Source organism: Haliotis asinina, chromosome 3, assembly GCF_037392515.1.
Source record: "Haliotis asinina isolate JCU_RB_2024 chromosome 3, JCU_Hal_asi_v2, whole genome shotgun sequence".
NCBI classification, from domain to species: Eukaryota; Metazoa; Mollusca; class Gastropoda; order Lepetellida; family Haliotidae; genus Haliotis; species Haliotis asinina.
In genome coordinates, this window is record NC_090282.1 from 28,014,029 (window position 1) to 28,027,005 (window position 12,977).

The window sequence follows — 12,977 nt, forward strand, 5'->3', positions numbered from 1 at the left end:
AGTGAGTGAGTTTAGTTTTACGCCTCACTCAGCAATATTCCAGCTATATGGCGGCGGTCTGTAAATAATCGAGTTTGGACCAGACAATCCAGTGACCAACAACATGAACATCGCAACTGGGAACCGATGACATGTGTCAACCAAGTCAGCGAGCCTGACCACCCGATCCCATTAGTCGCCTCTTACGACAAGCTGAGTCGCCTTTTATGGCAAGCATGGGTTGCTGAAGGCCTATTCTACCCCGGCACCTTCACGGGTATATCTACTTGTATTTATAGTGTATATGTGACATTTCCCGTCAGTATATGGCTGAACTATTGCCGAGGTGACGTTAAATTTTAACTCATTCACTCACTCTTTTGATGTAGACTTAAACCCTGTAAATCTAACCCGTGAAATTCCGATTGCTTATTCATGTAATGTTGTAATAGGGAGGTCGTTGTGTAAGGGAGATAGAAGTACTTTACTGAAATGGCATGATGGGTGTGGACGAGGTTGTACGTATATGTTGTTTATTGTGTCGCATACTCGTTGTGAAGAGTTGCTCCCCTTTGATGATTGTATATTCCAGTATTCACATCATATTATCCTCGATCTGCTAATGTCGTTGGCTGTATCAATACATTAGTCTGAAATTGTCTGTATTAACCTTACGCACCCATCCACCCGAACGATACATCTTTCAGTAGTTTGTGCCAGAAAAATGTGATCTACGACAATATGATACATACCTTTCTTTCTTCACTACCCTTTGTCGACAAGCAGGGTGTTTACTTGCATGATCACAAAACGGCTGCAATAATGTTAATGCAATCTAAGATTTAACTCACTCACTCAAAACCCCCTTTGCAAAATTCCGGTTGCAAGCTACTGTGTTTTGCATTTTCACGAATCGTTCTAACTGTTTTTTCGTATATGGGGGCCGGTGGTATGGCATAGTGGTTAAAGCGTTTGCTTGTCACCGGAATATATGGGTTCGATTCGACACATGGGCACAACGTGTAAAGACCATTTCTGTTGCCCTCCGTAGTGCTATTGATGTAATATTGTTAAACGCGGCGTAAATGTAGACTCACTCTTTTGTGTGTAGTGTAGTTCACATCAACGGCATAAAGATGCTTATCTCGTGAAATAGTCACCGTAGTGATGGTCACGTTATTAGTTTCGGAGCTTTTTTACAGTGAATGTCTATTCAGTCTGACACATTCACGCCCACTTATCACAGTCCCACTGCACAGAACAGTATGAGTGTATATTACATATGCGTGTATTGTTTCAGCACATCTAAAGTCGACATGCAGCTGAAGGATAAAGTAGTATTCATCACTGGAGGTGCACAGGGATTCGGGAGGGGCGTGGCTGAAGCAGTATTGAAGAAAGGTGCAAAGGTAAAGCTGTCTTGTGTGTTGTTCATTATGAAATGCAAACAAGGCCTAAAAGAAGATCTGTTGTAATCGTTCCTATTATTATTTATCATTCCCCTGTATTTGGTTCCATGAACCAGGAACATTATATTATGGTATATGAGAGGAGTGAATACGGACAAAATATACACTGAAGTAATTTTTGTTGCCATGACACTCGAAAGCTAGCACTATAATAACGGTGCTTTTTGTTTTGCACTCGGAACTCTAAAATCAAATTTGTTTTCAAGGCAGACATGTTTTGGGAGATGTTCTAAGATCTGATCGAAGAGTGGTTTCACGTCTGTAGGAATGATACAATGTCATGAGATTATCTTTAACTGTACAGTATATTGGTGAGTATTGATACACAGCAAGTATAGTCGTCGGTGTCTATTAAATATGGATCTGAAGAAATAACTTATCGTGTGTGATACTGTATTCCCAATTCCGGTCAGGTTTGTCTCGCAGATGTCAAGAGGGATCAAGGGGAGGCAACTGCCAAAGAACTACAGGCTGCCAGTGGAGCTGACCATGTCTTCTTTGTGAAATGTGACGTGACGAATGTTGCTGGGTTTGAGGGTGAGATACTAACTATTGACGTCAACACGTGTTATATTTGCCAATGTGATCGGATTCAGCAACCTTAATGCCTGTATCTAGATGCTCATGTGATCATAAGCTTGTTTCTTTCATTACGGTAGGCTAGATCGAACCATGGCGGTTTGTATCAATGCTCATCTTTTCGCCTGGGTTTGCTTTCAGGATCATTATCCATGTTTGCAAAGAGAGAAATGAATTTTCATTCTTGTCTCTTGTTTTGAAAATTCCAGGCAACTTGAATATACTAATGGTAGAAAGAGATCTGAGAGAGTTAGGGTCCTGCTTCTCATGACTGACTGTATGCACCAGTTCGTTCGGGACATTCAGTATCTCTCGCACTATTTTCAGTACATGTATTTTTCAAGACCCTGTTATCCGCTGCCTCTATCGGTTTGAAACAGTGTATCTAAAGCACTCCGAGAACGTGAAGGTTTGTTATTGTGTAATTTGTGAACAAACGTCTTACAATGTGGCCAGGGTGGTCAAGGTATTCACTTCCGTATAATTTTGCTATGTTTAAAATTGTATAAAAGGTCCATTACCAAAAAGAGTTGACTAGCGTTTTGTTCACCTTCAGTTTTTGTTACCTATATTTGATACTATCAGTAAATATGTATGGCATTTTTTGTCTAGATGCTTTCAAAGCTGCCGTCTCGAAATTTGGTCACGTTGATGTAATGTGCAACAATGCAGGCATACTGGACGAACGGATATGGGAAAAACAGCTGGAAATCAACTTCGTAAGTGTTGAAAATTTGTCATTTAAGTATTTACCACATAACATACATCCGTTATTATGACACTTAATCACTTCCTGACAAATAGACGGGACACATCATGTAACAGAATGTTTATTGTGAACTCACTTCTCTCTATCTAAGATTTCTATGTGTGTACTTTTTTGAATGGCATTTAGTTGGAAAGAATCTGTGTACCCATATGTAGCTGGAATATTGCTGAGTGCGGCCTAAAATAACAAACCAATGTTTGTACTGTCTTCATTGCTGTCTGCGTTCAGACAGCCGTTGTGCGGGGAACCATGATGGCGCTCAATCACATGAGGAAGGATAAAGGGGGTAGAGGCGGCGTCATCATCAACACCGCGTCAATGGCAGGTATTAGTCATTCTTGTTCAGTAATGTCCATATTACGTGATCGAGATATGTTGTTGCGGGTGGTCTGTCTTTAGTAGAATGGTTGGAGAGATGTTTAAGGAGGTTGAGGTTGAGATTGAGGAGGAGTCTTTTTAACTTGGCATCTTGTACTTGGCATCCTCTCCCATGAAGATCTATGTCGTGCGGTAAGGCTTAGCTGACTTGCATGTCATCGTATCACATGCATTCATGCTGTCAATCACTGGATTGACTGCTCTAGACTGGATTTAATGACCACAATAATTTCACTGGAATAAAGTTTATTCTAGTGCTGTGATGATTCACCGATACGCATCGATTCATGGGTCGCCGATACAGTGAATCGATACAAAGATCTGACGTGTCGTATATCCCGATACGATACGTCAAATGGGTCACGATACTCACATTGATATCTAACTTTGAATATTGTGGAATCGCGATACTTGTCGAGATATACCACTTACAAGATCAGCACAAACTTTCATCTATTATGTCACTACAATGACAGCATCCAGCAATATGCAGATGTTTTTCACATCTATAATTTCTGTTTTAACAATATTGTGTTTATGTTTTTTGTTTTGTTTGAAAAATGTACTTAATATGACCTTTTTTCAAATTACAGTTTCTTTCATTTAAACATTGTGTTGTTTTTAGCTTGAGGTGTTTTATAGGTGATGTTAGAACTAAATATTTTTGTATCTTATCGTCACCTTTATATCGGCATTCGTATCGTATCACAGATTACGTGCACGACACTTTGGCAATATATCATAGTGACAAAAATATTGCTATCGAGATATACCATATCGCAGGTTGTATGCAGCTAGTAGCACTAGTTCACTCCTGAACAAGGTTCACACCTGAACCGAGGTGTCCTCTTCTCAAAGGAGTATTACATGGGGATTACGAAACACATTAATCAGTTAGAAATACGAAATAAGAAATCCTTACAAATAATGAACTTTACCTGTTAACCGTTCTTTGCGTATTTGTTTAGCTATGGTGCCTACATACTGGTTCCCTGTTTATGGAGGCTGTAAGAGCGCTGTATATCACTTCACGTCAAGTTGGGCAGTAAGTGAATTTCTTGCAAATGTACCATGTTATATTTTGATCTCGAGATTCATTATTAATACAAATCTCAACATGTATAGACAGAACGTTGTCTACTATTCGAAAGAACCTGTTTTCTATACTGATGATGTTTAAACCAAACAAGTGTGCCAACACAATCGGATGTAAATGTATAAGGCATAATGTATAACCAGTACTTCTGGATTTATTACCTGCTCAACCATTCATGACATTTTAAGTACCAAATCAATAGACAGTGTAGTTATGATTGAAGTTTTGTCAGCGTGACCAAGCTCACTCACAGTGTGTAATTCCATTGCTTCATCAGCAAAACCCTGAAATGAAGGCTGCCGAAGTTCGACTGGTCACCATCTGCCCCACGGGTGCTAAGACGGCCCTTTTGGACTTGGATGATGACCAGATCATACAACCTGCAGACTTCATAGAAGACACCGTGTTTTGCACGTGAGCCTTTTTTTAAAACCCGAATAGAAAAATTCGATGTTGCCTTGTGAAGTATAGTTAACTCTTTCTGTTATAATACTAAACACTTTTAGTATCCTGCAAACTTTAACCTTGAGGAACCATGGGTAGAGTAGTACAATGATGTACATTATCTTCCTTGAGAGGCATTATAGAAATTCAATTTGTAACGATGAGGGGAAAACCAAGGTCTGTGAATTGTCAGCTCGTTATTGCAATGAGTGTGACGTTTCAGTGTAGATACAAAAGTACTGTCAGAAACAGAAAAAAAACTGTTTTTAGTCTGTTAATCTGCATCCCTAAAACTTTCACAACGGTAAATAGTATATCTTGAAATAACCCACTTAAGCTTTTCTATGCGTTTAGTGGGATTCATCTGACGATATCCAGTAAAGCATGTTTACTCGTAAAATCGACTAAACGTAGAAACAATACGAACAGCTGCTGTAAACAACAGGTGTGACATTATATGGCAATTATGTGGCTCAACCAGGTATGACGACGGACCGTCGAGTCACTTATGATGTCAAATTTCAACTGTGTTTGACAATTTGAAACGGCTAAATTTCTAATTCAGTCGTAATTCTGAAAACGAAAATGCGTAACTCATGTACTCAATCTAAATACCTCAAATTATCTACTAAGTTTGGGTTTTCTATCCATTTCAGTTTATTGTGGGAAATGCATATTCTTGCGTTTTTCCAATTTGAGTAAAACCTGTAACTTAAGTCAAACTCGAAGTCCTGAACTCGCATTTACGTGTTAACTTGCATATAGTGTTTGTGAGATGTCTGTGTGTTCCAGGGTAGACCAGGTGGTTAGCGCATTCCTAATGGCAATGGAGGACGACACCATCAACGGCACAGCCCTCACAGTTAGAGCCAAAGAAGGTGTGGAGAAGATGAAGTTGAGCATGGTTCCGGTGGACTGATTACACTATATGAAATAGTCCACCCGAGAGCGTCCTTTCTTTAAAGTTATCAAATGCGACAGCTTTCAGTATTTCGCTATTAAAGTCTGTGAGCGCATAATATTGTGTTAGATTTTCATCCATGAAGCAGTTAAGCAGTTCAAAAGAAAGGAAATTTATAAGAAGATGGGTCCAAATCATCACTTAAGAGAGCTAACTAAGGAGAGCGAACTAAGGAGACATAAAGTGACCGTTGACATATTGAGTCCTCGTTATGAAATACACGTGACATATACATATTTTCTTGATTTTGATCAAAACGTACATGTCCATTCAAGCGAAAAGTGTACACAGCTAGGTAAAAGGTGTACAAAACAGAATATTGCTTGCATCTTGTAATACTTTTTACCAATGTAAAGTCAACATGTTTGCCTCTTGTGAAAGTCAGTTGTCATCATCTCTAAAAGTGACTAGTGGATCAGTGAAGCTGAAGCTTCATTTTCTGAATCACCTATTTATATCAACGTCATATCTTGATATTAGATGGATTGTATGCTGCCTAACATCCAAATTCACAGCTTGTTTTGTATGCACAATAGGTTAATGAATGTACAAAGTCTAAAGCCATGTCATGGCTTCTTTCGTGTTTTATATCCTCAAGCTTGACGAAAATAGAACCATTTTGTTACCTTTGTCTGGTGTAAGTGAGATAGGACCACTATGCGTTCTTTTTACAAACAAATCATAGTTACATGTCCATCTTATTCATCTGGGAAACAACGGGTGGAACTATCGGTAAGTAAAACAAATTTGAAAATGCATAAAAATCCCTGAGTGGAAGACTTTAGGTAACAAATATCGCATAATTCCTTTTAATTCGTAAATGTTTTTATATGTCAAGCCAAATCAAAGGCGGTTTATTAAAAGACCGAACAGTTTGAAATTATACGTCTTACTATCCTCCGAGCACCTCACCGGCTTCCTGTATCAAGCAGAATTCAATACAAACTTCTTCTTCTCACACACAGCTGCATCTATGAAAATAACTTTTCTAAATATCTCAAAAGTCTCCTTCATTTCCGTGTTCAAAGTCGATTTCTCCGCTCGTCAACCTCCTTGCTGCTTACACAGCCTCACGTCAAAACTACCATGGGATCAAGAGCGCTCCCTGCTGCAGCCCCCTCTCTCTGGAACATTCTACCACTCACCCTAAAACATATAGCCTCTACTGACGCCTTCAAACTGCACTCAAAACTCATCTTTTCAAACTCTCTTTTCCATAGGCTTTGTCTACAATCTTTTCTATCTATAGCGCCATTGAGCAATATTATTTGAAACTAGGCGCTCTATAAATCCGTTATTATTATATTACTGAAATGTAACCCTGCATTAACTGTCCTTATTTGTTTGCTACGAAAATGGCTGTTAAATCGACACTTATTGAAATTCTTAACTACAAAAACGAGTTATCTGAAAATAAAACATATCTTTGATAAATCAAAAGGTCAGATCCCCGTGGCACACCATGTCTTACTAATTGTAGCACCCATGTCCATTCCACATGCAGTCTGAGGCATTTACAATATTTACAATAATAAGATTTAAAACATAATATATATATATATTCTTATAGAAAATGTAACATAGACTTACTAATCACCAAGATGCTATCTGATCTCATCTATGATGACTTCCAAACGGAACACGTCACGTTACTCCATCAAGGTAGCATTTGGGAGTTAACGTTTACCTTCTAATACAGGTAACACTATTTTGCGTGTTTTGTTCGTAAACGCAGAAAATCTTCAGATGTGGAACACGTATATCTTGTTGCCCTTTGCCCTTGAACTCAGGAGATCATTCACCAATGTGTTCGTCTGTGGAAACAGCAACATATTTAATGGTATTTGTAGGTCACGTTATTTTCTCATGAAATCAGACTCTGATTTTCTAACATTTCGTTACATTATACCTTGTCAGAAACATTAAGTAACACCACTGCATTTGAGTACTGTACATATTAATGCTGTAAAAAGTAACACATAAGCTAATGTAACAGGGTCAGTTAACACTGTATTCGTAGGTAACGCAATAAAATACCACTTGAAAATATATGACCAAAATCACGAATTGAACCATTGACAAGATCATTTTAGGGATTTATTCACAAATTTGGCAATACGACTAATGAGCTTCGGAACATCATATTTGAGCACTATTTAACACATTCAATCTTTAAGTCACGTGTGTTTCAGCGTTCGCATGTCACGCTGAAAACCTAATGCGGGTATAATGTATGAGGCCCATTTTGGGTGTCTCATGCTGTATTATTGCTGAAAGCGGCTTAAACCCAAACTAATTCATTCTAGTTACAGGAGTGAAATTGTGTGCTTGCACACTTTGTATTGGTACTGAAACATCCTAAAGCAAAACAAGTCTTGTAACAAATCTGCACAATCAGAGAGACCTTAACGCAAGTCGAAACACAACATGCCTGTCATGACGTGCCATAAACAGGTCATCATAAGACCACGATAACCGATGAGTGCAGGATCCATACCACCCCGTCACATTAGCAGCGCGGACATTGTCTGAGTTCAGGGCAATTAGTCGCAGAAATTTACACAACCGATTGAAGGAGCACAATACGCGGCCGCGACCTCCACTTGTACGCAGTAAACAAGTACAGACAGCATATATTAGAATATAACTGTACATGTATTGTACTGTTCTCGGTCGAGGTTCATCTGGAGAGCGCTGATAGTTGTACAAGGGTCTACTGGCGTGCAGAAGAAGGTTTGAGCGACGACAGGAGGTGAGATGTGGGGGACGCATCACTAACCAGAACACAACGAACTCGTCATTTGCTACTGACATACCATCGTCTGATATTACAGTCTTCGCTTTGCGCAAATAATATGAATGATCGTCCCCTGTCTTTGTCGCTATCTCTATCATTGCCGATGTGACTTTACATATTAACCCTCTACCCGCTCCAGACACTGACACTGTTACTGACACTCCACTCATCTTTTAGAGTCTCCAAGTAAAGATTTAGTCAGAAGAGTCAGTTGTGATAAGACTATTCATCAAATATTATCGATGCAATTGCACCACTTTGTAGGAAGCAGCATTATCGTCATCTGCTAGGTATGTACACTGACAACAGCCGGGACATAGCGCCTCTAACATATGTGATAGTTGGGATTATACTTTCCTGGTAAAGTACAATTTCTAGTACTTTTTATGAGTTTGGTCAAATCCAGGATTCGAAACCCGCACCCTCAGAGTCAAGCAGCTAATCGTCAGCACACAAAGTCGCTTGCTGGCGATTAGCTGCTTGACTCTGAGGGTGTGGGTTACCAAGAAAGTATAATTCCAAATATAACATATGTTACATTTGACCACTTCCTAAATGGCATTGGGCAATCATAGCGCATCTTTCTGAAATAGGAACAACACTGTATCCAAGGTTTTCAACCTGTGAACACACTGGACATAGATAACAGATGTTGTAAGACTAATGTGGTCAAGCCTCGAGAACTTGGCTGACTCATGGCACCGTATCCCATTTGTGTAGATCGGTGCACATGATGTTGATCACTGGATTGTGTGATCTAGACCTGATTATCCACAGATCAACGCTGTAAAACTGGCGTATTTCCGGGTGTGGCGTTAAACAAACAAAAATACAAAACCATATCAAACACGCTGCAAAATATACAGTTCATAAGAGAGCTCGGATTCCATTTTTTTCTGTCACGAAAAGCAGTTCTGTCCTTTTCAGAGATCTCAAGAAAAGCAGCTTGACGTTTCTTGCTCTTCGATTCAAACGGAGAGGTCGATGAAGGGGTGTGTGTGCAACTTATTGTGGAATTTGCTTAAAACAAGAACTTTATGCTTCCAGCAGCCAGCTCAGTTCACCACACTAAGACCCCTGATAAACTTTATACAGAAGTAAATGAGGTCCCCGACCCATTTTACGTATACACGCAATATAACATTAGTGTTTATTTTCAGGAACAACAGTTGTAATGAATAGATATAGTTAAAGTCAATACATATATAAATACATGTTATCATTATCTTGACTTGAAAAAACTTCGAATTCGCACGTTTTGAAAACGAGGAAAACATACTTTGCAAAACAGTTAATAATGTATTATCCAATTTAAAAAGCAAATATCTCTTTGGTAGAGGTCGGCGCAGCTCAATAACATATGGCAAGAGTATTACTTCTAAAGTCTGAATAAAAAGGACATTGCAACGGAAGAAGTACCACGAAATGTACCAACAATACTAGGTAAAAATCTATCTGATACATCCCATGCTTACCGTTTGAGGCGACAGAGGATATCGGATGGCCAGGTTCGCTGACGTCATTGACACATGTCATTATGTCGCAACTGCGTAGATCGATGATCTTCTCTTGATGAACGGATTATTTACAGACTGCCACCACATAGCTGGAGCAATGTTCAGTGCGGCATTAAACAAACCAACTAAATGACGTGTTAAAGGAACTGAAAGATACGCCGTAAAATCACACACTTGTCCTTTCGCACGTTCGTGTACACCTAATCCATACATGTTTATCAAAGTTGATATGGCCGACCAGAAACATTTAAGCATCTTATCAAACATTTCGAAACACAGAAAGAAGTCAGCACAAGCATATGTCCTACGTTCATGGTGAAATTGAAACGATACAACTGAATTCTAGTCTAATTTTTGAACAATAAGGCATTCGCAGTTGCGTTCGAAAAGAGCCACAGGATCCGCTGATCATTGGCTCGATTAACTGATTTGAAGGGATTAAGAAGCGTGCTTTCAGCACCATGTTCAGACTTATTTTTCACAACAGGTAGTCATTATTTGGCTTGCATCATATCGATCTGGATTCTTAACGTTCCTTCTCAACTCTTCCTTCTCATGCAATGTGGGTAATATACTCAAAACGAGTTTTGATTTATGCTGTCCCCATAATATACCGTTACTGGACTGTCAGTGGACTAAACTGACAACAATACAAGAATCTCTATCGAAACGTCTCATCATCTGAATGAAAAAGACCATAAATTTGTCCTCATCTGACTTTCCATCTTGAAGAAGTTAGATATTTGCCGCTTCATTCTATTGTACACAGAATGTAGATTTCAAGGTGGAGACTAAACATGTGATTATTCAAATTCGCTGAACAATGATATTGGTGTAGTTCCTGTGACTGATGCTGCCAAACTAATTCGTCGCATGTCTCTCAAGGGTAGCACTTAGTAGTGGGTACAGGATGTTCAGTTATTGGTTGTTATCAACCCTTGTCATGATGACGAAAAGCCCACTATAGAGGTACCGATTCATGTTTAAGCATAAAGTGTCTATAAGCATGTGTTATTTGTGCATCCACAACCTCATTTATAACAACACTGTATAAAAATTATGTTTACTTTATTGAGGCAATTTTATAACCGCCTTCGGTGTTCACTAAACAAAATGGTAAAAGATAACGTTTGCACAGATCGATTCTTTAAAACCATTTCACCACGGTGTTCAAAACATTTACAAGAACCGTCTAATCAACTCTTTGTAAATAAATCAAATCATCTTAGACCTTTATTGTCCTTTCTAAATGTAATGTGAACAACTGACATGTTGATCAATGTAAAGCTCTTAAATTAAAACGTGTACTGTGCGTATTGATTGTTCTCACGTACAACATTTCGGTAGTTGGTGACTATAGTTGCTTTGTTTGGTCGATACCTGGACAATACCCACTAACAGCCCGCTGTCCGAGGACGCCTACAGGAACTGTATTCCCCTACACATCAATCAGCATTAGCTTCAACTCCACGACGACGCTGACACATACATCAAAGTCCTATTTAAGTGGTCAACCAAGCAAAGAATGAACATTCTACTTTTTGACATGATGATCTACTTTTACCGTGAAAACACATTCTTTGTGGAAATATGGGACTTGTTTATCAACATTCTTGGCGTGCTAATTTACCGTTGACTGAAAGCCTAAAGTTCTCAGACTTTTGTAAGACTTGAGATGTATTGTTGTGAACTACTCATACATAATACTGTCGAGTTGTTTACATGTTTGTATGTGATTTACTATTTATAGTTAACAACCCACCCTTTGTCTTACATAACTACTGTATTGCTCAACAGGCTATTCAACAGTGTATTGCAAAATGGACCATTTAGGTTCATTCGAAACGTCAACGCCCTGTGATGACCCATCTCGATTACCTACCGAATCAGGTTCCATCGGCCGTAAAACCCAAATAGTGATGACGATCATATGAGAGTGATTATTGCTGAACGCAACATCCTTGTATCAACATCCTGGCAGCTATTTGCTGCTAGACAAAGTCACATGAACGGACCACCATGAATCAATGATGACAAATGATGTCGGGTAAAAGGCAAGCATTTCAAACTCTACCTGTCGCAAACAAAGTCGCAACCCACCCTAGTTCATTATATAAGTACGTGTTTGTTTGGTGCCCATGGCAGCATTCTTAACCAGAGAGTGCATTTACACTCACTTACTCACTTAAAATTGAGCGGAAAGTCTCTCAATTATTCCCATGCTTACTCTTGGAGAAATCTAAACAACTGTCAGATTGTGAAATTAGTTTATAGTACATTATTTTGCTTGTAAACTTCACAATAGTAAGCAATATTCTAGCTTCAACATTGCGGACTGCTTTACTGGAGCCATGACCAGACAAATAGATAAATGCGACAAAATCATTTCTACATCTAAAGACAATTTCTACTTAAAGTCGATGAATTCTAACTATTATATATTTATGGAAGAACATCACATTAGTGATGATTTAGTGATAGTGTTTGCGAAAGGTTGATCAATGGCAAAACATGTTTCATGCGATGGGGAAAAGATGACACTGATTCCGCCAAGCCACCGAGTCTCCTTCACCATGAACAGTAGAATGTGTCATGTCTTTTCTACCTAATGTCTCCAAGGAGTTTTGTTTGTTTGTTGTTTAAATTAGCAATATTCCAGCTATATGGCGGCGGTCTGATAGTGATCAAATCTGGACTTAACTCTCTAGTTTACAACAATACGAGAACTGATTTGCATAGTTAGGATGAGAGGACATGTGTCAACCAAGTCAGCGAGTCTGCCCAACTGATCCCGTTATTTGCCTCATTCAACAAGCAGGAGTTGTTGAAGGGCCAATTTTAAGGAGGACAACGGAGCTGACGTGTTGATCCTCTTCCTGAGGAAACGTACGCGTCAGATCAATATTTGTAACTCCCAGAGAAGAGCAACTTTGAAGTTCAGATCGAAATCCGAGAGCGTGCACTCCTAGAAAGTAGTGTAATGGTCAG

At 39.0% G+C, this 12,977-nt stretch overlaps 1 protein-coding gene across 1 annotated transcript; it reads left to right on the forward strand.

Moving 5' to 3' along the window:
• The first annotated feature begins 1,284 nt into the window (after positions 1-1,284).
• LOC137277774 (15-hydroxyprostaglandin dehydrogenase [NAD(+)]-like) lies at positions 1,285-5,633 on the forward strand. The gene is made up of 7 exons (XM_067809698.1): positions 1,285-1,388; positions 1,862-1,985; positions 2,640-2,746; positions 3,025-3,121; positions 4,143-4,219; positions 4,548-4,684; positions 5,507-5,633. Exons 1-7 carry the CDS (start codon positions 1,296-1,298, stop codon positions 5,631-5,633), a joined length of 762 nt encoding a protein of 253 aa, XP_067665799.1. The 5' UTR covers positions 1,285-1,295.
• The last annotated feature ends 7,344 nt before the right edge of the window (positions 5,634-12,977 follow it).